Source organism: Sinocyclocheilus rhinocerous, unplaced genomic scaffold (assembly GCF_001515625.1).
Source record: "Sinocyclocheilus rhinocerous isolate Xijiao unplaced genomic scaffold, SAMN03320098_v1.1 scaffold1590, whole genome shotgun sequence".
NCBI classification, from domain to species: domain Eukaryota; kingdom Metazoa; phylum Chordata; class Actinopteri; order Cypriniformes; family Cyprinidae; genus Sinocyclocheilus; species Sinocyclocheilus rhinocerous.
This window is the reverse complement of record NW_015651328.1, coordinates 672,581-694,974: the sequence shown is the minus strand read 5'-3', so window position 1 is coordinate 694,974 and position 22,394 is coordinate 672,581. Positions and strand designations below refer to the sequence as shown.

Here is a 22,394-nt window from a genome sequence, read left to right as displayed (position 1 = left end):
TATTCATTTTATAGCTCAATAGAATACTGTATGATTGATGTTTACTTTTTGAAAGTTTATTTTTTCATATAGGATTTTGTTATTATTAACATACTATCTAACATATCTATTAGAGACTACTGTTCATTGTGCTAGTGTTGTCTCTGTACATGGCATTACCATGATTCCATTTCCAAAAACATGGTATTTTCATAGAAAATGTACAAAAATACAGTATTACCATGGTAAATGTACAAAAGCATGGCATTACTGTAAAATCGTATGCAAAAACCTGGTATTATCATAGTAAATGCACAAAAACATGGTATTACTACAATACCATATCCACACACATGACATTACAATTTTAAATGTACAAAATACATAGTATTACTATGGTAAATGCAAAAAAAACCATGATGTTACTATGATACCATGTGGAAAAACATTGCATTACCATGGTAAATGTACAAAAGACATGGTGATGCTACGATAACATGCATCATAGTAAACCATAATAAATATGCAAAAAAAACATGATAATATGATAGTACTTGGAAATTTCAGTGTGTTTGATAAAAGTTGGTTAATAAAGTTTGTTCACAGATATTTCTTTCATTTGTTCAAAATTTGAAGATAAAATGAGATAAAAGAGCTCCCAGTCTGCTCACAGGAGCCCTTTGTTTCAAATACATGTAAAAGTGCCTAATGTCTCGCACATACAATCGATTGATAAAGAATTATGTTCTGGCAGCAGACCCCCTTTGTGTGTACTGTGTATCTCTTGTAAATAGGGCTATTATAAGTCCAAGGCGTTAAAGAAAAGCTGCAGATCGGTAACCTGCTGCTACAGAATGAGAGCTGTGCAGTTCAGAACAAAAGCAATGGAAGGAAGGCGAGTGGCGACAGAGAAAAGAGCTTTAAAAATATGATTTTTTATTATTTCTAATTTTCTATATTTTTTTATTTTATTTTATTTCAGTTATAGTTTTAGTTATTGTAGTACTTGGCAACTAGCTGAAATAAAATACGATTTTTTTGTTTATTTAATTTTATTTCAGTTAACATATATATATTTCCCTCCTCTCCTCTCCATTTCTTTTGTAGCTCAGAGTTCTCTTTTTCGTGTTTTTTATGTATTTGTAATAGTTGTATAAGTGTTGTCGCCACAGTAGCGATTCAATCTGCCATTCCATCTCTCATTACTGCAGCCAAAAGTGTCTGCTAGTGTTTGGCGCCACTGAGTCATGTGATGGCATGTAAACAAAACACAGCAGAGCAGGGAGAGGAGGAGCAACGTGTGCATAGGATTTGTGAAAAGAGCGGCATATATAAACACACAAACATGTCTACTCTTTCCTGAAGCGGGAGCAATGTACTAAGCATAGAGGAGAGAAACTTAACCTAAAGTATCAATCACATCTGGCTGGTATCGATCTAATACCAATACCAATGTTGGTATCGATACTATCGATATTAGGATTGATCCGCCCACCCCTTACCGCAGGCATAAAACAAATAATATCTGCAAAAATTGAACTGGCTTGAATGGCTTTACTGCAGAGCAATTACTGTACGCAATGAAATATAAGTGTCACTGTCATTTGATGATGGATGTGGTGAATAGCGATCAAATTGTTGTTTTTGAAGACGTTGAAAACTGTGTTTTGAGAATATGGTTAATATGGTTATATCGCGAATATCCAGATGCTGAATGTGCTAGGGAAGTGTGCTCTGACGATGACAGTAATGGTAAAAGCATCTGCTCAAATTAAACCCTTCCAAGTTTAAAAAGGTAACAAAATAGGCTTTATTTTATTTATTTGAAATTATTATTAAAATATCAGGAGATTTTTACGCTATTGCAGCAGTTAGAGATCCATCCGTGTTAGATATATAGGTCCGGGTCGCTAAAGACCTGAATATGTAATGATTGGCGAAACATTCATGCATTTAAGAGTTCAAATTTATGAAACAACTTTGCTGAAGCATTGTCTGTTTTCTTGCAGATTAAAGTCTTAAAATGTCTTAAATTTTACAATATTAAGCCTTAAATGTCAAATAGTCAACAATTTAATTGATGGGGTCTTAATTACAACAATAAACGTTAGCAGGTTATCTTGATCTCTAGAGAGAAAGCCATTTTACCTGTCCCACTTCCAATGGAATAAAGTTCTGGTCAGATGTATTACAGTAGCTGCTTAAACTGTTCCTGCAATGTGGTTGTAACGACATTCGTAGATCGGGAAGGAGGTGGCGGGAACCGGCAAACATTTAAACATAAAACTTTAAGAAATAAATAAACAAACACGAAACGAAACGAAAGTAAAGTAAAGTAAAAGCGGCAGCCCCTCACAGACAACTGCCGCATAAAACAACAACATAAAATCCAGGCCTGGTCCTCTCTTGTCTTGCACTGTCGTCACTCCTCCTTTTATCCTTCCGGAGCTTCTCCATGGAACTGGAGACCGGTGAGTGGCGCAGGTGGCGCTCATTATCATTTACTCCAGCGGCCTCGCTCCATTCCCACGGCTCTCGGCCCCGCCTAACTCATCACAGTGGTGTTTAATTACCCACCATATTCCTACCTAAAATTAACATCTGCACTGGACAAAATATTTAGTACTGCTTTTATGCTTAACTTGAACAAGAAAAATAAATATTCGTCCTAAAATATTAAATAAATGTCATAGAAAGCGTTAAATTTATCTTTCTCATACATGTCGACACATTGTTACAACACTAATTTTATGTTTTAAAACAAATTATAAGTAAACTGTTTGTGTTTCTTGAGAATTATTGCTTCAATTAATGTTTTGCAAGATAGATCCTTGTGATTCCAAGCGGAATTTTTTTTTTTTTTTTGAATTAGAAGGTTCTCTCTGCATTTGACCTGTTCCGAAAATCCCAGTTTTTTCAAAAACCTTGAAGCTCAGTATCTAAAAACCATTCAGAATGCAGATGGATTCCAAGGTGGTGTTTTGGTTGAACAATCGTCTACTGTAAATGTAGACACATCTGACCCTTGCAAGAGAAAGTCAGGGTAAAGTGTAGAAGTCTTTTGGCTGTGGCTGCCATTTGAAACATAATTGATTCCATTATGAGAATCAAAGAGCACTCCAGAGATGAGCACTGCGTTCAAGTACTTTAAGTTCTATAATCTGCCGCTGTGAACCTCTTTGCCTGCAGTAGGTCCGAATGGTTTTTTTAAATGCCGTCTTAAAATACAGCCAGCTTCATCTGTAATTCTCCTCCTTGGAAAGATTGTGGGGGTCGACATTAAAGGGGGAACGGTGCTTTGGTTTTGCCGCAGAGAAATGAAGAAGTAGTGGTTCAGAAGTGTGGAACTGAAGAGGCGATTTGTTATCCCTTCCAGCCTTGACTCCTAGATGTGAGCGGGGAGCATTTGCGAGAGTCGAGAGGTTCGCACCTCGTGGAGCCATCTTCTTTTTCAGCCTCTCGATCAAAACACAGGGCCCGTTGACAGGCCCACTCCCACTGTAGACCCTGAACTCTTATTCATAGGGACCAATCCATGGGTGTTGCACGTCGATTGGAGGGTACGAGACAGTCTTGAGCTTGCTGTGTGTGGTTATCTGTCTCTCAGTGCGTTTCTCTCACTCATTGCCTTTGTTAAAGGTCACCATAAATGGGTTTTTGCCTCCAAGGTCTTGTTTAATAAAAAAAGTTGTTTAAGTTGTTTCTCAGTGGATGATTTGTTGCGTCGAGACGTTTGTGTTATTAAATCACTTAATTGTGTTTGCCTTTTCCTCCCTTGCAAAAAAAACGATTGTGAGAAAAAGCTCAGTTTCATTAGTTTACGAGCATGCAGGCGAACAGGGCTGATGCTGGTATCAGTTCATACATGGCCCGGCAATAAAAGCTTTATTAGTAAGAGTTGAGTTCATTACGAAGGCTGTGTATTTCCCTGCCTGCACACGTCAGATAACCCCCCGGCCAACGAAGGCCACATCCCTCTACTGTCACTTCAGAGCCCTTCCGAATTGATCCGGATAATAAAATGACAGGCCTGCCACAATATACGGATGGCCTTTAGTTCGAGAGCCCGTTAGGTGGTGGAGAGGGGCTTGTTTGAGCTTTATTTACACCTACGTGTCACCGCGGCTCACTCTCGTGATAAAACGTTTCAGCAGATCTGTGGTGTGTTTGAAATGCCATGAGGCGCACACGGCTCATGCAGGAATGCCTAATGGACAGCTTTTGTGGATTGTTAATTTAGTCACTATCTAGACTCGGGGTCAAAAGCCTCTTACTGCAGCAATTACAACATTTACAGAAATGCATTTGTGGGCTAGCAGGCTGATTGGACAGCAAGTAGAGTTGAAGTATGCTACTTCTTGACCCTGAGGTTTAAACTGACCTATTTTAATTTACTAAGACTTTTCTCGTTTATCTATGAGACATTTTATGCAAGGATACAAATAATATTTTCTTCTTTAATTTTTTGCTGCTTTAGTTATTTAAAATGTTCTCACAGCTTTATCTTTTGCATCCATTCCACTTATAAGTTAAAGTTAACTTAATCCATTGTGGTTTGGACTTTTTGAAGAAAGTTGATGAGGAAAGTAAATGTTGGAATCAAGTGTATTTTATGTGTTTTTGAGCAAGATGAGAACAGGGAGACCTGATGGCTCTGATTTCCAGTTTTTTTTTAATTTTTTTATTTAGAACCGTTTCCATGTTATTGGGTTACCATTGTTGTAAAAAAATAAGTGTTTGCTTGCAAGTATGTGTACATAAATAGTGCGTTGAATTTTGCTTTGCTTAGTGAGTAAAAAAAATTATTAAGAAATGAATCATGTCAGAGTCACACGTAAAATCTTAATGACTGTTTAATTGAGTCAATTAAAATAGAATTATTACATTAAATTTACATGAATTATGTTTTTCGCACAAAGAATGATTGAACTAAACCAAAAGGGAAAAAATGGTGATGTAACTTAATTGATTCATGTATTTTATTTTAATTTGTATTGATTGATTGATTGATTGATTGTAAATACTTTTACAAAAAAAAAAAAAAAACTTTTTGCCTCTGACTAGACAGAAAATTAAGTAAACCATTAGTAGGCCTTCTTAGAAAAAATTTTACAAAAATTGTACCCATTGGGGTACAACAGCTTGTATCTTATTTACCCCTAAAAGGTTCATAGTAGTATCTTGTACATAGTACTGCTCTAAGGTGCTAATATGCACATACGATGTTTGCATGTTTTTCTTACAGTGTTGGTTGAGTCCTTTTGAAAAATCCGTCATTTGTTATGAGCATTTTGACCAGCCTGATGCAGCACCACTGACTCAGCCAATAGTGTGGGTTAGGAGGCGGGACTATGTTTGCTGGCCAATGGATGACAAGCAAAGTATTTGAGAAACCTGTTTGAAAACTCTTTATTTTTGCAGTTCCATTTAGTAACACTAGTAGTGCAACAATTAGCTTTAATATTTGATGTGATGTCAGGATCAGGTTCTTGGGATGATTATCTTACAAGAGCAGTTGTCAGTAAGTGTCTCGACAGACTGACCTGCTAAACAGTCTAATTAAGTTAGGCTAATTAACTTAATTAAGTCCCACACTCAGCCAGCTTTACCATTGAATGAAATTAGTAAGGGAAAGTAAAGACCATTACTTATCAAACATTTGATTGCCACCTGACAAGATCAAGGACAACATCACTAGCTTAATATAAGCAATTGCATTTCTACTGGTTAAAAAGTTTGTAGCAGGTCTCCTTCAGTTTACCTTCTTACACTGTCCTTAAGGCCAGTTAAATAAGTGTTCAGTGGGGCTCTGAGAGGTCAGACATAAATAGGGTGAATTATTGTAGCTGTGCAGTCAAAGATCCAGTCTGGCCAGGTAGCCAATGAGGCAGCAGACAACTGCATCCCTTTTTTTCTCAATGCTCTGTGACTGTAGGGAGACACAATTTAGTGAAAAGACTGTTAGTGGAACCCAGCGATTTACATACACACTGTAAAACCCGACAAGTTCAGAGAACTCAAAACTTTTGTGGTAACCGATTACCTCAAAACTTTTGAGTAAACCAAGTGCCTTGGCTTAAACCACTTAATTAAGTGATTAATTAAGTGCTGATTGAGCATTAGTGATGAACAGCTGCTGTTAACAAACAGAATCACTGAATGAAAGACAAACACAAGAACTCAACTGAAATAAAAGACATGAAATCTCTTAAGATCTAAACAACCCCACAAACAGCATCACCAGCTCCACTTATTCACTTTATGTCAGACATCTACAGAAGATCTTATTGAGATTTAACTAAGATTTAGATGTTGATTTAGTTTCATTTGAAGTAACCATGTTAGAGATTAGTGTCTGCTTTAGTTGGGCACTGGGCTCTTGTTTTCTGTCTTAGTTACTTTTCTGGCTGTTTTATTTATATATATATATATGTAGTAGCTGGCTGTAATATATTTATGGTGACAATCCTCGGTTAGTGGATTGATCTCATTCGGAGCATAATTGCTGATTAAATCAATGTTGTATTGGTTATAGTAGAAGTTATTCTGTGATAATCAGTGAATATAAAGAACATTCTAAACAGTTTATGTAGATAATACTTTAATCTATGGTGACAAGCAGTCTCACACAGACATCAAGAATCAGCATATGAACCTCAACAATGGTGACCATAAAAAAAAATAAAAAATCATGCAGTAGTGTATGCTGGGTAATGGCATAGTACAAAACTCATCCATGGCTCCCAGAATGCATTGCTGCATGAATTTTTTTATTTTTTTTTTGGTCACCATTGTTGAGGTTCATATGCTGATAATTGATGTCTGTGTGAGACTAATTGCTATCGTAGATTCAAGTTTTATGTACATAAACTGTTTGGAAAGTCTTTTATATTAACTGATTATCACAGAACTACTGGCTTTTAGAATCACTTTTACTATAATCAATACAACATCGACTTAATCAGAGATTAGATTCTGAGCTATGTCTGGTCACTAATTGATGATTATCATCATCAATATATAACAACCAACACCTGATGATATTTTCTCTGGACTTTTGAGTTATAACAAATATGTTTCAAGAACACATGGTTACAACAGCCAGAAAGAAAAAAAATAACTCAAAAGTTAAGGGTCAAGAGCCCAACTAAAGTAGACACTGATCTCTAACATGGTTACTTCAAATGAAAATAAATCAACATCTAAACTTTTGTTAATTCTCAATAAGATCTTCTGTAGATGTCTGACAGGAATAAAGTCAGTCTGGTTCTGAATAAGTGGAGCTGGTGATGCTGTTTGTGGGGTTATTTAATCAGATCTTGAGAGATTTCATGTCTTTTATTTCAGTTGATTTCATCTGAGGCTGTGGCTGAAGTCAGTTGTTGTAGTTCTTGTGTTTGTCTTTCATTCAGTGATTCTGTTTGTTAACAGCAGCTGTTCATCACTAATGCTCAATCAGCACTTAATTAATCACTTAATTAAGTGGTTTAAGCCAAGGCAATTGGTTTACTCAAAAGTTTTGAGGTAATCGGTTACCACAAAAGTTGAGTTCTCTGAACTTGTCGGGTTTTACAGTGCACTAAGACTGAATTCTTTAAAAACTAAAACATTTTTAAACATTTCACAGATTGATAAAACCAAAGTAGTAGTTTGTCAAGTTGGAGCTCAACTTTGTGCAAAGTCAAACAACATACGTCATTTACAGTGTCCAGCAGAGGGCGTATCTTGGAACCAGCAGCTCCTCCTTTAGCACGCATTAGCTGCAAGAGACCTGGTGTGTACCCATCAAGCTTCATCATGAATTTCTCTTCTAAGGAAACTGTTGTTATACGACAGAACTCTTCCTTGATCTAGTGAGCAAGTAAAGGGACAAAAAAAGGAATCTTTAAATGACAGACCAGATCTCAAAGTAACCACATGAATGTTACCTGGTGGGAGGGAAAAATGATCAAACATTCTCACCTGAGCCTTACTGAATAATGCTGGCCACCTTTCTTTAAACACATTCACAGAGGGGCTGAGGGTCACCACTTCGACCCTTCGGCTTGAGAAGGTTTTACTCATTTTATCTGCGATTATCTTTGCATTGTTTTTCTTCTTCACTTCATCAAGTAATTCAAGCCTCTCCTCCTCCAGTGTGTCTTGGCTTTCGCCAATAGGGTGTGGAGGGAGGTAATTAACTTCAGCTTTTTTGGGCTTTTTTACGTTTTTTGATGGGACTGCATCAGCTGGATGCTTCCTCCTCAGTGTGTTGACTTCGATTTCCGGGAAAGCATATTTTCGAGATTTTAGCTTGGCACGGTAATTGTGCATCTTATATTTTATGCGCTGTTGCCAGCCATATAAACCTGCAAACGATCCCGGCTCCCTAAGACATGGAAACTTGGCAACCAGAGCTTCAGCCACTGAGAGAATCTGCTGACTTGATGGATAGGCTGTGTAGGAAAAAATCACTTTTGAAAGGTCATGCATTATTGATGATTTAACATGGGCATCCATGAAGTGTTTTCCAGTGGCATGATATGATTTGTTTGCCTCTGCGAGGATTAGCTCTATGTCTCGGGAAAACTGCGGTACTTGAAATGGCACTGGCCATGCAGCAGGGCGACATGAATCAGGTAAAATAATGGTGTCCTTGGAACTTGACGATGCGCAGTCGGACACATGTGAGGATGCATCATCATCTGCAGGGGAGATGTCCGTTTCAGTATTACCTGCAGGATGGGTGTTCACTGAAGTCGGAGAACTCAGTGTAGATGATGGTTCTGATTGATATACTGGGTTTAGGTCAAGGGTGATGACTGGGTCTTTTTGGATCACTTTAATTGTGGCCTTGTTGTGTAAGTCAGCACTTGAGGTGAGACTGAAAAACTGATTGTCAAAGTCTTTGTCTTGGTATAGTAGTCCAATTTCTCCATACAGTTGGAAAGTTTTAGTAACTATGGAAACAAGATCTTCCACTGTATCAGGAATTCCTGTTGAAAGTGTCAACTTTTGAATGTTGTGTTCTTCTAAAATGACTCTCAACTGGACTGCCATTGTTTGTTTGGGGTGTGTTTCCTCAGCTGTAGAGACAGAGAAAAAAAAAATTGAGACAGGTTATTAATAGTTGCATAGTTACTTACATAGGTTTGCTTCAAGTTTCTTCTACCAAAAAAAATAAATTGAGATTTGGTTCAGTGGAAATTTGAATAAACAACCTTGGATGGTTATTATTAACTTAAGAAGTAGGAGATGAGGACAGAAAGACAGAAGAGAAGATAGAGGAGGTGAAAGGAGATGAGAAGAGAATATTGGGGGGGGGGGGGCTTTCTTTGTAATAAAAGCAACCTTAAATCATAACATTCTCATCATGCATAATGCATAGAAACTGTAGAATCAAGGTAGGTGTGCAAAAACATAAAAGCTGTAATAAATACAAAAGACTGGCAAAATAGTTGTTTGTGTGGGCATCCCTTCAAACTTAGTGTTTTTTTGTGAAGTAATTGTTTTTTTTTTCTCAATAACTGTACTTGATATGATAAACACAAATAATGAACCCATTACACTTACTCTGATGTGCAAATGAAGTGCTTAAGGGACACCATACGACCACCTGCTGTATTATATGCTGCCAAGGGGTACGTTTCTTTCAATTCAGAATGTTTAAGGATTTCTGTCTCTCCTGTTGGCTCTACTTGGAAGCTCCTCAGGTGTTCACAGTACCAGCCACTAAACAACTTCAGCACAAAGACAGGACTTTCGTGCACAATGATTATTTGCCAGATTTCTCCAAAGTCAGGTAGGCCTCCTGTTGATCCAAAGGGCAACATCATCCCAATATTATAGTCTGTGCCTAAAATGGTTGCTTTATTTGTCATGTTCACAAACTCTTCCCCAGGGAACTTCCTTGCAAAGGCCTCCTTAATGCTGTCTTTTAGAACCTCAACTGCCACTTGAGTCCTCTGTGACACTGACAGCACTGGCCTTTGATTGTCGCAATCATGGTTATGATAGGCAATCATCGATTGGTGTTTTCTTGCCATTGTCTTGAGAATGTTTCTAAAACACCCAGTCTGCCTCACAACCCTTTTAAAGAACCGGTGTTTGGCTTCAAAACGCATGGTCCAGAAATGTACAAGTGGCCCATAAACAGTTGTAAGCAGAGGATAGTGCTCAAGAAAGTGGTGTTTTGGTCTCACTGTCTCCTCTGGGAACACTTCCAAATATCTGTAACGGTGTTCTGAGATCTTACTTTGCATGTATCCTATTGTCTCATCTGTGTGGAGGGGAGCCATGACAAGCTCAACAACATCTTTCAGTGTCATCAAAACCTCCCAAGCAGGCTCATCTTCTGGGACTTTGTCACCAATCATGAGTGGTATCATTCTCAACAAGCACCAGTTTTCGTGTGCGTTACCTCCAACACTTTTTCGTGATGTGAAATTTGGGGCAATGGGTTGTGGACAGTTTGTTTTGTCACTCCACTTGTAAGGAAACCAACGGATGGAATGGTTGAGCTCCTCAAGAGAGATGTACTTCTTCCTGATTAACACATCAAGACAGAGTGATATTTCTACAGGTACAATCCCTTCAAGCAAATCATGCAAAGCATCAGGGGGATAACCTGATGTAGCATGAAAGTGGCTGAGCCTGTCTGAGATGGGACACTGTCTTTTAACTCCACAGTGATGAGCTTTTGCAAGATCAGACAATGCTGCTTTGACATGCATGGCATAGTTGGACTTAGTCCGCAGAGGAAACAGTCCTTCTGCTACTTCATGCTTCTGGATCTGTGACCGTTCTCCAATGCAAAAGCGACAGAAATGTGAAGCTGAAAAGCTTTCCACAAACCCAGCTATTGAGTGAGCGCCAAGATTGTCAGCAACTACAGCAAGTACAGTGCCCTTGACCACTTTGCCCAGACTTGGAACAAAAATACCATTATCTTCAAAGGACTTCAAATCTTTGATCAGTGGGTCTAAAACTTTTGCATAGCCATACTGGTTCACATCATTTGCCTTGCACAAAATGGTTAAATAAATGGAAGTCAGTGTAGATCTCAATGTGGCAGGTATGTCTGCAAACACCCAGTACACAGCTGTGACTTTATGCTTTTTGCGGGATGTTCCCAGAGGGTTGCATACTTCAAAGTCATCGATGTAAAGGATGAGTGGGAGTTTATGTTCACCTTCACATAAAAAGCTGTTTTCTCTTAGGAAAGATCCATCATGAAATGATTTGTACCCAGAAGAGACATCAGATGACCTTTTGTTCTCTAATATTGTTTTTTGAATGTGTCTTTTGTTCAAAAGTTCCGATAATAATGGGAGGATCGGTACATACTGAAATGTTTTATTCTCAGTACTATCAAGTATGTACTCAACTGGTTCAGTTGGTGAGAGATGTTCCATTCAAAAATTAACATTCTGTCATCATTTGCTCACCCTCAAGTTGTTCCAAACCTATATGAGTTTCTTTCTTCTGTTAAACACAAAAGATGATATTTTGAAGCATGTGGGTAACCAAACAGTTTCTGGTCCTCATTGACTTCCATAGTATTTTCCTCCCGAACTATGGAAGCCATTGGGGACCACCAACAGCCAGAATTTTCATTTTTTGGTGAACAACCCCTTTCAGTGTACTTTTTTTTGTGAGAAAAGTTGCTCCCAGACAGATGAGTATAATAGCCCTTGATATATTAGTTAAAATGATGCATTTCTGATCCTTGAATTTAATTGGACGAGTGGCTTTCCAGTAGGTGGCAATAAGTGAATCATTCAATAATTCATCCAACCACTTCATTAAAACACATTGATTAATTTAGGAATAAAACAGATAACAGTCTTTATAAGTGAGTGCTTGAATCATTCACTGAATTGATTCGATTTGTGCAATCACACTGATTTGTTCATTAACAAAACAAGTTACTGTCTTTATGAGTAAGTCCTTAAATTCACTGAATCTATTCGTTCAAGCACGTAGATTCATTTAGGAATTATATAAATGACTGTCTTTATAAGTGAGTCCTTGAATCATTCACTAAATTAATTTGTTTAAACACACTGATTCAATCAGAAACAAAACAAGTGACTGCCTTTACAAATGCATAACTGAATCATTCACTCAAACAATTTGCTTTAAATCAGATTCATTCAAACTGAAATTATTTGAATGCATTCAAACTGTGAATGATTCATTGACTTGCTCATAAAGACAGAGTCAGTTTATTTGAAACCACAGATTCATTCAGATTTATTTTTGTTATGTAATTAGTTCAAACAGTGTATGATTGGGAGAATTTGGCAAACCTGTTTGGTAGCAGTCATTATTTTTGCTATTCAGTTTGGTGCCACTAATTAGTTCAGAGTGAGAGACCAGGTTTAATATCCATAACGCCAGGTTATAATTTATCATAGGTAGAGCCTTTTCTGTCTTTAATTTTAGTTAATCATAATTAGCTACAAGACTACAAAACACCACAAGGTGCGACTGCTTTCTTGGTTCATTGAAATAAGTAGGAGACACGTGAAGTAGCACTTCTCAACACACCAGACAACAACAGGAGGGTAGGAAGAGGAGGCGGTTCTCCCCTTCACATACATTATTAATAAAGGACCAGGAATTGCCTTAAAACACGTCTTAAAGGTGACATTGAACATGACAAGACCGTACAACCCTCGGACCTCTGTGCTTCTCAGAATTGTGCATTGAGTCCTGGACCATGAGTGCATATGCACTGCCTTATTTAATTTGGCTGTATTTGATGGGACATCCCCCCAGTATCTGCTGACACAGTAAAACTCTGTAACAACTATAGGGATGTCTCCACACCTGCACACACACTAACAGATCTGTTCAAAAATGGATTCTCTCACACTCCCATATGCACACGTACCGACCGGCGCACTGTTTAACAAATGCAGCCTTAGAGGAGTGTTACTGTGTGATGCTATAAATCACATTAATGGGGATCAGCAGACTGCATACTGTTCATAACAGAAAGGCCAAACACACATAGTCAGTCTTGAGGTCTCCATTCTTTTCTTAAAGGGATAGTTCCTAAAAAAAAAGAAAATTCTGCTATTATTTACCACTCACTTTCATGTTATTTCTAACCTTTGTAATTGCTGTAAAGCAAATGTATACATTTTTATTGTATGTATATCATTTGTGTATATATTCAAATATATATATATATATATATATATACAGTATATACACAGTATATATATACATACAGTATATACACAGTATATATATACACATATGTTTTTATTATTTATTTATTTATTTTTGCATATACATAAATGCTATAAGTAAATGATTGCATTTTTTTAAAGACTTTCTTTTTACCAGCAGGGACTTTGTCAGTCGATTGGCACAAGTTGGTGTAGGTGTTCGCCACTCTGCAATTGCACCTAATCTATTTTCACCTGTGAGTGCGTGTTTTAGTTGCTACTTTATTAGCGTGCTGTTTATTGCTTCTGCTTTTATGGTGGATGTTGTTTAGCTTTTAGTTCGCTATCCATTCATTTGCTGAAAGCCTCCATCCATGCATGTAGCCATGTAACCAATTTTCTCGCAGAGTTTGAGCACTTACATTTATTTGTGATTGAATATTTCACCTGAAATTGGAAATGGAGAGAAAGTAGCTCCTCTTGTCCGTATACCACACCTCTTCCTCGCAGCATTGGCTCTTATCAGATGCAAGTAAAAAAAAAAAGAAGGGGGGAAAAATCTCTGGCTTGTGCATTTTACTGCTGATTTAATTAGCCATCTCTTGGTAAGTTCACCTCAGTATCTGTCACACCTCACTAAAATGAAAATCCTTTCTCTAGGAAAAAAGGTAGATTAATGAATGCCCTTTGTCATAAATGAAAATGTGAAGCGCAAATATGCATAGTCATGAAATTTAATTGTGCTTTCTGGTGATTGGGTTTTGCTGGGAGTGGGTGTGTGAGAGAAAAAGGCGATAGGGCCAGAGGTGGCTCAATGTAGCGCGTAACGCACCGCTTCAGCTGCCTAATGAAGCGAGTGTTTATGACTGAATGCAATTGTGTCATGCCTACTACACTGAAACACACACACGTCCTTGAGTATGTGCTCAAACTGAATTTGTTTACTCATGTAGATTTATTTACTTGTGTCAACTAGTTGTATAAACCCAGACATGTAAGATTTTCATGAAAACAGACATAAACAGAATCTTCCAAAACCTAATATTTTTTTTAAGAAAACATCTCCTATGCTCAACAAAACAATTATTTCATACAAAATACAGTAAAACAGTAATACTGTAAAATAATATTACAATTGTAAATGTATATTTTAAAATGTATTTTAGTTGAATTTTCAGCAGGCATTACTCTGTGTCACATGATCCTTCAGAAATTAAAATGCTGATTATCGATGTTGAAAACAGTTGTGCTGCTTAATATTTTTGTGGAAACCGTACTACATTTTTTAAGGATATGAAAGACTAGAAAGTTCAAAAGAACTTATATTTGAAATATAAATATTTTGTAACATCACCAATTACTTTCACTTTTGATCAATTTAATATTTCCTTGCTGATTAAACATTCATTTCTTTCAAAAAAAAAAAAAACAACTTACTGACTTCGATTCAGAAGGTTCTGTATATCCGTATTGGTCATACGGAAAGCTGTAATCTAATTGGCTGATTTGGGGACTTCTATTATTTTGCCTAGAAACAAAGTTGTGTTTATATGGTACCGGGAAGATTAATCTGCTTTCGAGAATGTAGTAACATTTTTGGGAGTTTGCCAGGTTAGTGCCATTCAACCTTTTTAAAAAATATTAAATTATTTTTATTTGAGGCACTTAATAACAGTTTAATTAGATAATCAATGAGCGAATCTGTATGAACCGCTTTATTTTGTATGTCCTGTAGGTGAAATAGTCTGTATTTATTATTTTTGGACAGTCTATACACATTTTCTACATTTTGTACATGTCGTGTCAAACTATTAATATTGTATAATATATTTCAGATAAACATGCCAATAAACGGCTTGAAAAAAAATAAAAATTGATTGGTAACTTCCAGTCAGATGGTCTTTTCCTGTTTAAGTAGGCAGTTCTTGGCTAGAATAAGATGCGGTGTGGACCAAAAATTATGCTGTTTAGTTAAAAATCTGGCTACGCAAGACTAGCCTTCCCTGGCTGAGTATAGCTTTAGCAAATTACACTGACTGGTAAATATTTTTCCACCATCTCTATGAAGAGAGATGGTTTTGGAGGGGTCATGAATAATCCTTGGGCCTGATAGCGCTCTCGCTTTCTCTCTCTCACGTCTGCCTGAAGACACCCATTGGTTTGAGCCACAGCGCTTCATTTTCTGTAGATGTCTCTCCTGCTTTCTTACATGCTGCGTGTTTTCATCATCGTTGTGGGACATCAATCTGTCTTCCGCGGGGCGTGCGGGATTGCAGACGCACGCCGGCACCTATCAAACGGGGGGAGGACGGAAAGCTGCTTCTTTCCTTTACACCACATAAAAGCCGTATATAACACACATGCACAAATAAATACAAAGAAAGCAGAAAGCGTGGTAAAGAAATAAGTCATACTAATTAGCCCGCTAATTCTTTGAGGACTGTGCCAGCTTGATAAAGGATGCTAAAGCTTATTAAAGTAAAAGCAGCGTTGTAAATTTTTTATTATTTTTATGTAATTTTTTTCAGCACAGCTTTATTTTAATCCCACTTTATGAAGTTTGCTGCGTGTAGTGTGGGTGGTGGGAAGAAAAAAAAGGAAGGGGGTTTGATTGTGTCGCTGTAAGGCAGCAGGGGTCTCTGACTCAGATGCATTAACACGCCACAGGCCTTTGTTGCCACCTAGGGTCCAGACCACGCTCTCGCTTTTCTTCCGTCTTTGCTCGCTTAAACTCTCCCTTACGCTGCTGCACATTTCTCTCGCTCACTCGCTATTTCACAAGAGATTTTTTTTTTGCCCTTTTACAATCTAAAAATGCAATTAGAATGAAGAATGTGGCATTTCATTATCATACATGTATAAGCAGTAGCCAGAGGGCTGGCTGCTGCATGGAGAGTGAATGGCAGAATGAAGGCTCTAGCTCTCCCTGGAGGAGAGTGATGGAGATATCCCACAAAGCCACTGCCTGTCAGTGTGATCGGGCCCGCAGTGGGCCAGCGTCTCCACCATGTCTCTGCCTCACAAAGCAAATGTCACACTGTCAGCAAAATGAGCGCCCTGTTTTAAAAGAAGAAGATTTATAGAGTGAAGATCTTCATATTTTGGATTTTTTTTTTTTTTTGACCGCATTTTTCAGCAAATTGTTTCATCTGGTTGGGCATGGATGAAGTGTGTGAGTTTTGTTCTTTTATAGCATATAGCTGTGCTTCTCAAACTTTTCATATACTTTAAATCAGAACAGGAAGTACCGCCTAGTACTGATAATGTTCCCTCCTTTTTTCAGTGTTAAGCATACTGTCTCTGTTTAAGCTGAAAGGGCTAGTCCACCCAAAAATGAAAATTCTGTCATCATTTACTCAGCCTCATGTAGTTCCAAAACTGTATGACTGACTTTCTTCTGCTGAACACAAAAGAAGGTATTTTAAAAAGTGTTTTTAACAAAATGGTTTAAATTTTGGAACAGCTTGAGTTAGTCAATGACAGAATTTTCATTTTTGGGTAAACTATCCCAAGTTGTGAGCAACATAATTATGCTTGATTTATATTAATGTTTTGTTTAGGCAGTTATGAAAAATCATGGTGCCGTAAGACTCCTCATCGGGCCCTTTTGCAGATTTGTGGAAGTACTTTATCAGACCAGCATCTAAAACCACGACATAAAATAACATTTAGAAATAATTCTTTATACAATTTTTGCAGTTCTGTTCAAACACATTGATACTAAATAAATGTTTGCATTTGATCTTAAAACTCTTACAGACTTGGCTACATTATGACATAAAATATACTCAAAATTAGAGTGCTGAATCCAGTGTAAATGTTCTCAAGTTGAATGTGCTGGTCACAATAACATTGAAATCAGCAAGTGCAACTGAAAAACATTGCTTAAGGTCTTAACTCTTGACTATTATCATTGCAGTAATGATGTATATTATATAAATCGATGTAATATATACACGACTGTTCAAATGTTTGGGGTAAGATACGAAGAAAAAGAAATGAATACATTTATTCAGCAAGGATGCAAATCAGCATAATAGAATGATTTCTGACGGATCATGTGACACTGAAGACTGGAGTAATGGCTGCTGAAAATTCATTTTAAAATAGAAAACAGTTATTTTAAGTTGTAATAATATTTCTCGATATTACTGTTTTTACTGTATTTCTGGGGGCTGTTTTATAAAACAAGTTTACCAAATAAGCCAGGTTTATTTCAGTTAGTATGATTTATTGTCACTTGATTTGGTTCAAAATAAGTCAGACTAACTGAAATAAGTCTGGCTTATTTGGTCAACTTGTTTTATGAAACAGCCCCCTGATCAAATAAATGCAGCCTTGCTGAGCATAAGAGATTTCTTTTAAAAACAAAAAGTCTCATCAACCTCAAACTTTTAAATGGTAGTTTTTTTTTTCTTCTTTTGTTTACTGGTGAGCTCCCTGTGTAGCTGGTGTCTCAAGAACAAGCAACCAAGAAGTATCCAAGAGCCCTGATTTCACCCTGCCCCAGGATAAACACTAAATCACAAATGGGCCATGACGTGTGGGTCAACGAGTAAGTGTTTGTGTCCATGGGAGTGTGGAAAAGCTCAATCGAGGCACTCCATGAGATTGTTAGCATGCACCGGACCGCCCTCCCCTCTTGTATCCCTTTTAAGTGCTGACTGGCCTGATGATAATGTATGGCGCCAGAAGTAATTGAAAAATTGGCAGGCTTGTCAGAGAGATTTGGTGGATGGCACCGGCCGATCCGGCAGCAAGGTTCATGAGCTATCGTCCCACCGTGAGATTTATATCGCAGCACGGGCCGGCAATGGCAAAGTACCCAGAGTTCAGGAAAAAGTAACTCATTTTTCATAAAGGCCAGGCTGCATATCAAAAGTCATCCATAGACAGAGACAAGACCCATATGCTGAATAAAGCAAAGCTGTCTGCCCAGATTAACTGCTGAGGCGGCTCTTGAAGCCACATATTGGACGTGTATCACACAACTGATGTTTGTATGTCTGGAAATGAAGCTGGCCTGATATCCTTATATTGTGCACATACTTCATTACAAAGCTATTACTATTTAATGAATAGGTTATTACTATGTAGTTATGATAGTCTTGCATTTGCTTCTATAAATGTATTAAGAGCTTTAGAGGACAATAGGTACTTTAAAAGTTTAAAGTTGTCTGAAAAATTATACTGGCCTAAAGTAATTTTCTATATATTGAGAACACCTTTCATTATAAATTACAAGATAATTGCTATGTAATTACTATTATAAGATTTGTTCCTATAAATGTATTAAGAGCTTTAAAGAACAATAGATGTGTTTAATGAGACGTCGTCAATGTTTTGTACTCTTGATGCTTTCTGTAAGTAAAGCCATGAATCATCACGCTATTCTCGGCTGTTTTGAGTGTAGTGTGTGGTCAGGGCTCTGCCATCACACATGGCTGCGTAGATGTGTTTATTAACCTTTAGAGGAGAGGATAATTGCATCTGTCAGACTCACTTAAAAGCTGAGATGGCCATCATTTCCTGTTTGTCGTCTCCTCTAAATTCGTAGGTTGTGTAAGTGACTCTGGCATGACGTTTGCTCTTTGTTGTTGAGGCATTGAAATTACCATTATTCAGAGTTAAGTGTAACATGTCAAAATGGTTTAAAACCTTGGTTCATGGGACTTTGCTAGTGATTTTCTATATGTATAATATACATCCAAATTAGATAAAGGAAATGTATGCAGTTAAAATAATAGAAAGGACACAGCCTTGCAAGGTTTTTTTTTTTTTTTTTTGGCGCAAAAAATCAGATAAAACAGATATGACTTGAGGTGTGGACATTTACTTTGTTGTTTGCGTAATTCAAACTAAAAGAACATTATTATTATTAGGGATGGCTTGATCCCACTTTTTCATCTGCTGATACTGATGCCAATCCGTTTTTTCCCCTAGATTTTATTTCAGTTTAAAATATCTACTTCATTAACTTAACTACACACTGCTTAAATATAGTTAATACCATAATACCATACATATGGTTAATATTGTGTTATATACTTTTTTTTTTTGATTATTCAAATTTCTGATTATTCAAGCTGAATCATTTATGAACTTCTTAAGAAGCTATTTTATAAATAAAATGTTCTTTTCCACTTAATAGGATAATTTTGTATCTTTCAGGAGGAAGAACCTCAAGAGGTTGAGGATGAGTCTGTGAAAGAGGAAGGGACTGAGCAGGAGATCCCAGACTGAAAAACTCTCAACATTACCTCACGTGAAGTAATCGTCTTGTCTACACAGTCAGAGCCATCACCTCATTTCCTGCTGAATAGCAGGATGCTAAATAATTTTCACAAATTAAATGAACAGACGTGAACTGCCACTGCTTCACCAGACTGAAATTGTCCTCCTTTAACCAGAAAAAATTGTAAATGACCACAATTGCCAGCTTAAAAAATTGTCAATGCTGTGATCTCTATATATTTTTTTCAAATATGTAGGGAATTGTACAGACTCGATGTATGTTCAAGTCCACCGTCATGAATGCTGCAGCTGATCATGATCTGCATGAGAGCCAGTAAAAAAGCCTGTTTTTTAAAAGTTATTTTTCATACACTAATTGACATATCCCATGACTCATGGATGTGAATATCATCATGGTATCATGTGTCCAGAAATTCCTCAAGCAGTGTTTCTGATCATATTTTTTTATATATATACAGAGACTGCACACTGTTCGTCCTGTCCCGCCAACACCCTCTTTGTTTATCAGCTTTATAATATTTGCTTTTGTTTTTATTTCATATTTTTAAACACCAGTGCATTATACGCATATGAACTGACAGTTAAACTGACAGTGGCTTGTGTTATATAAATCATTACTTCCTGATCTAAGAGCAAAGTCTATTTTATTATTTTTTACAAATCTCATTTTTATAAATGCAGTATATTCAAGAACATGCTTTATCATTGACAGTGTTGTTGTCTGTGCTCATGTTTGGGGCTATTCTCAGTTTTAAACATTATTTCAGTGTAAAATAGTGGGACAATTCATCTGCCTCAATGCTTGAGTTCAAGACAAGTCTGTATTTAGGTACTTTAAAAAATGTGACCTTCGTAATAAACAATACTTGTGAATTTATTATTATTATTTCTGTTATTGATGCTAACCGCAACAGTACCATAACTATTCAGATGTCAATCAAGATAAAGGGCACTCAAGATCTCAAGAAAGAACCATTCTCAGGGACTGAAGTGCACTTTCCACAAATAGGGTACAAAATAGCACTTTTTTTTAATGATCAGTGAAAGGAGATGATTAATGTTGATCATCAACCTTAGGATATCTACAGAAGAGGATTAGGGCCAAGCAATAATAAAAAAAACAAAAAACATCTTGAGATTAAAGTCATTATAATGCGATATTAAACTCGTTAAATTTCAAGAAAAATGTTGAAATACAATGTTGAGAATTAAATCCTTAAATTTCGAGAAAAAAGTCGTTTCGAGAAAAAACTTGTTAAATTTCGAGAAAAAAAGTCAAAATAAAATGTTGAGAATGAAGTCATTAAATTACGAGAAAAAAGTAGTTGTGTTTTGGGAAAAAAACATTAAATTTCGAGAAAAAAAGTCTAAATTAAATGGTGAGAATAAACGTATTAAATTACGAGAATAAAGTCGAAATAAAATGCTGACAGTAAACACACTTGTGTCATGTTCATTTTATCTCATTGGATACTGTTAATCAGCGTCTGCAGTGGCGTAGGTCGTAGAGAGTAATGCTCGTGTATGTGGTCGACCAGAGTTCGATTCCGCTTTTATGCTCCATCCACAAGCATTACTCTCTATGACCTACGCCACTGCAAACGCTGATTAACAGTATCCAAAGAGATAAAATGAACATGACACAAGTGTGTTTACTCTCAGCATTTTATTTCGACTTTACTCTTATATTTGAATGAGTTTATTCTCAACATTTAATTTCAACTTTTTTTCTCAAAATTTAACGAGTTTTTTTTTCTCAAAACACTACTTTATTCTCAAAATTTAATGAGTTTATTCTAGGGCTGCACGATTAATCGAATGTGATTGTCATGCGCATCTTGTCAGTAAAGCTGGTTCTGTGATTTAATAACATGTTTTTACTCCAAACTCACTTCATAACGTCAGTCGAGTGTTTGAAATCAATTCTTCTGTGACATGATGTGGCTTCTTACACAGAATAAGGCACACAACATATCAAGCGTATTTGGAGTTTCAGTGCGAGAGCGCTCTCTGGCCTTCGGATGGAGATTTAATCGCCTAATCGCGATTTATCGCCTTTGTGATTTAATTTCGATTAATTGTGCAGCCCTAGTTTATTCAAAACATTTTATTTCCACATTTTTCTCGAAATTGAACGAGTTTAATATCGCATTATAATGACTTTTTTATTTTATTTTATTTATTTTTTTAAGATCATTCAGTGAGATTATTTGTCTGTCTGCAATGAAATGACTATTTTGTGCCACAGTTTTATAATGGATATCATTGTTGAGGACAAGCTGTGGGACATCGCTAAATATTATTTACTACAGTGAACTGGATATCAATTTAATAGCTAAATGTCAGAATTATGATACTACATGATTTTAATTCCTTGGACAGGCCACAATCAAAAGGGGCATACAGATGTGTTTAAATCTGGCTACTTTAAAAGTAATATTAATTTTATGTTAGATATAAGTTTAATCTATTGGTTCGAAAAAAAAAAAAAAAAGCTTTAAATAGGTAATGGGACATCAAAGTGTACCGCATTCTTAGAAAGTGCTGAAGACGTTTCTCAGATCTTATAAAATATGACTGAGCGTAATGACTTGATAATGAAAGCATTACTTGCATCACTCAGTGATAGATGAGTTCAAAGCTGTTTCTCAAGGGCTTAGTGACGCTTGCCAGTGGGCAAACCAACATGTCTTTATCCAGCTCTGTCGTGTCTGTTTCTCACTGTGCACAAGTCATTTAACCATTCTCTCACACCACAGGAGCAAGGGAAGAACATAAATGCCATTTTATCCTAGTATCTCATTGCCTCACGAAGCTTCTCCTCGCCTCACCCTGTCAGGGAATCTGACTTGCATTCTGACATTAATGCATCGAGGGGTGTAATTCCAATTTGTTCCAAAGCAACTATTAATTTGCCCATTTCAGGGCCGTGCAGGAGGAACCCCTGTAAGGCCACTGAACCATTATCTGAAGGGCTCTGTTTCTTTCGTGGTTTTTTTT

General features: G+C 36.8%; 1 protein-coding gene across 1 annotated transcript in view; it reads left to right on the top strand.

The window, feature by feature from the left end:
• The window catches only part of LOC107712766 (PHD finger protein 14-like), an 82,132-nt gene extending 61,898 nt beyond the window's left edge, over window positions 1-20,234 (top strand). The window contains exon 18 of the mRNA XM_016518104.1: window positions 19,311-20,234. Coding sequence (XP_016373590.1) covers window positions 19,311-19,382 — 72 coding nt within the window. The 3' untranslated portion in view covers window positions 19,383-20,234. The remainder of the gene's footprint in view (window positions 1-19,310) is intronic.
• The last annotated feature ends 2,160 nt before the right edge of the window (window positions 20,235-22,394 follow it).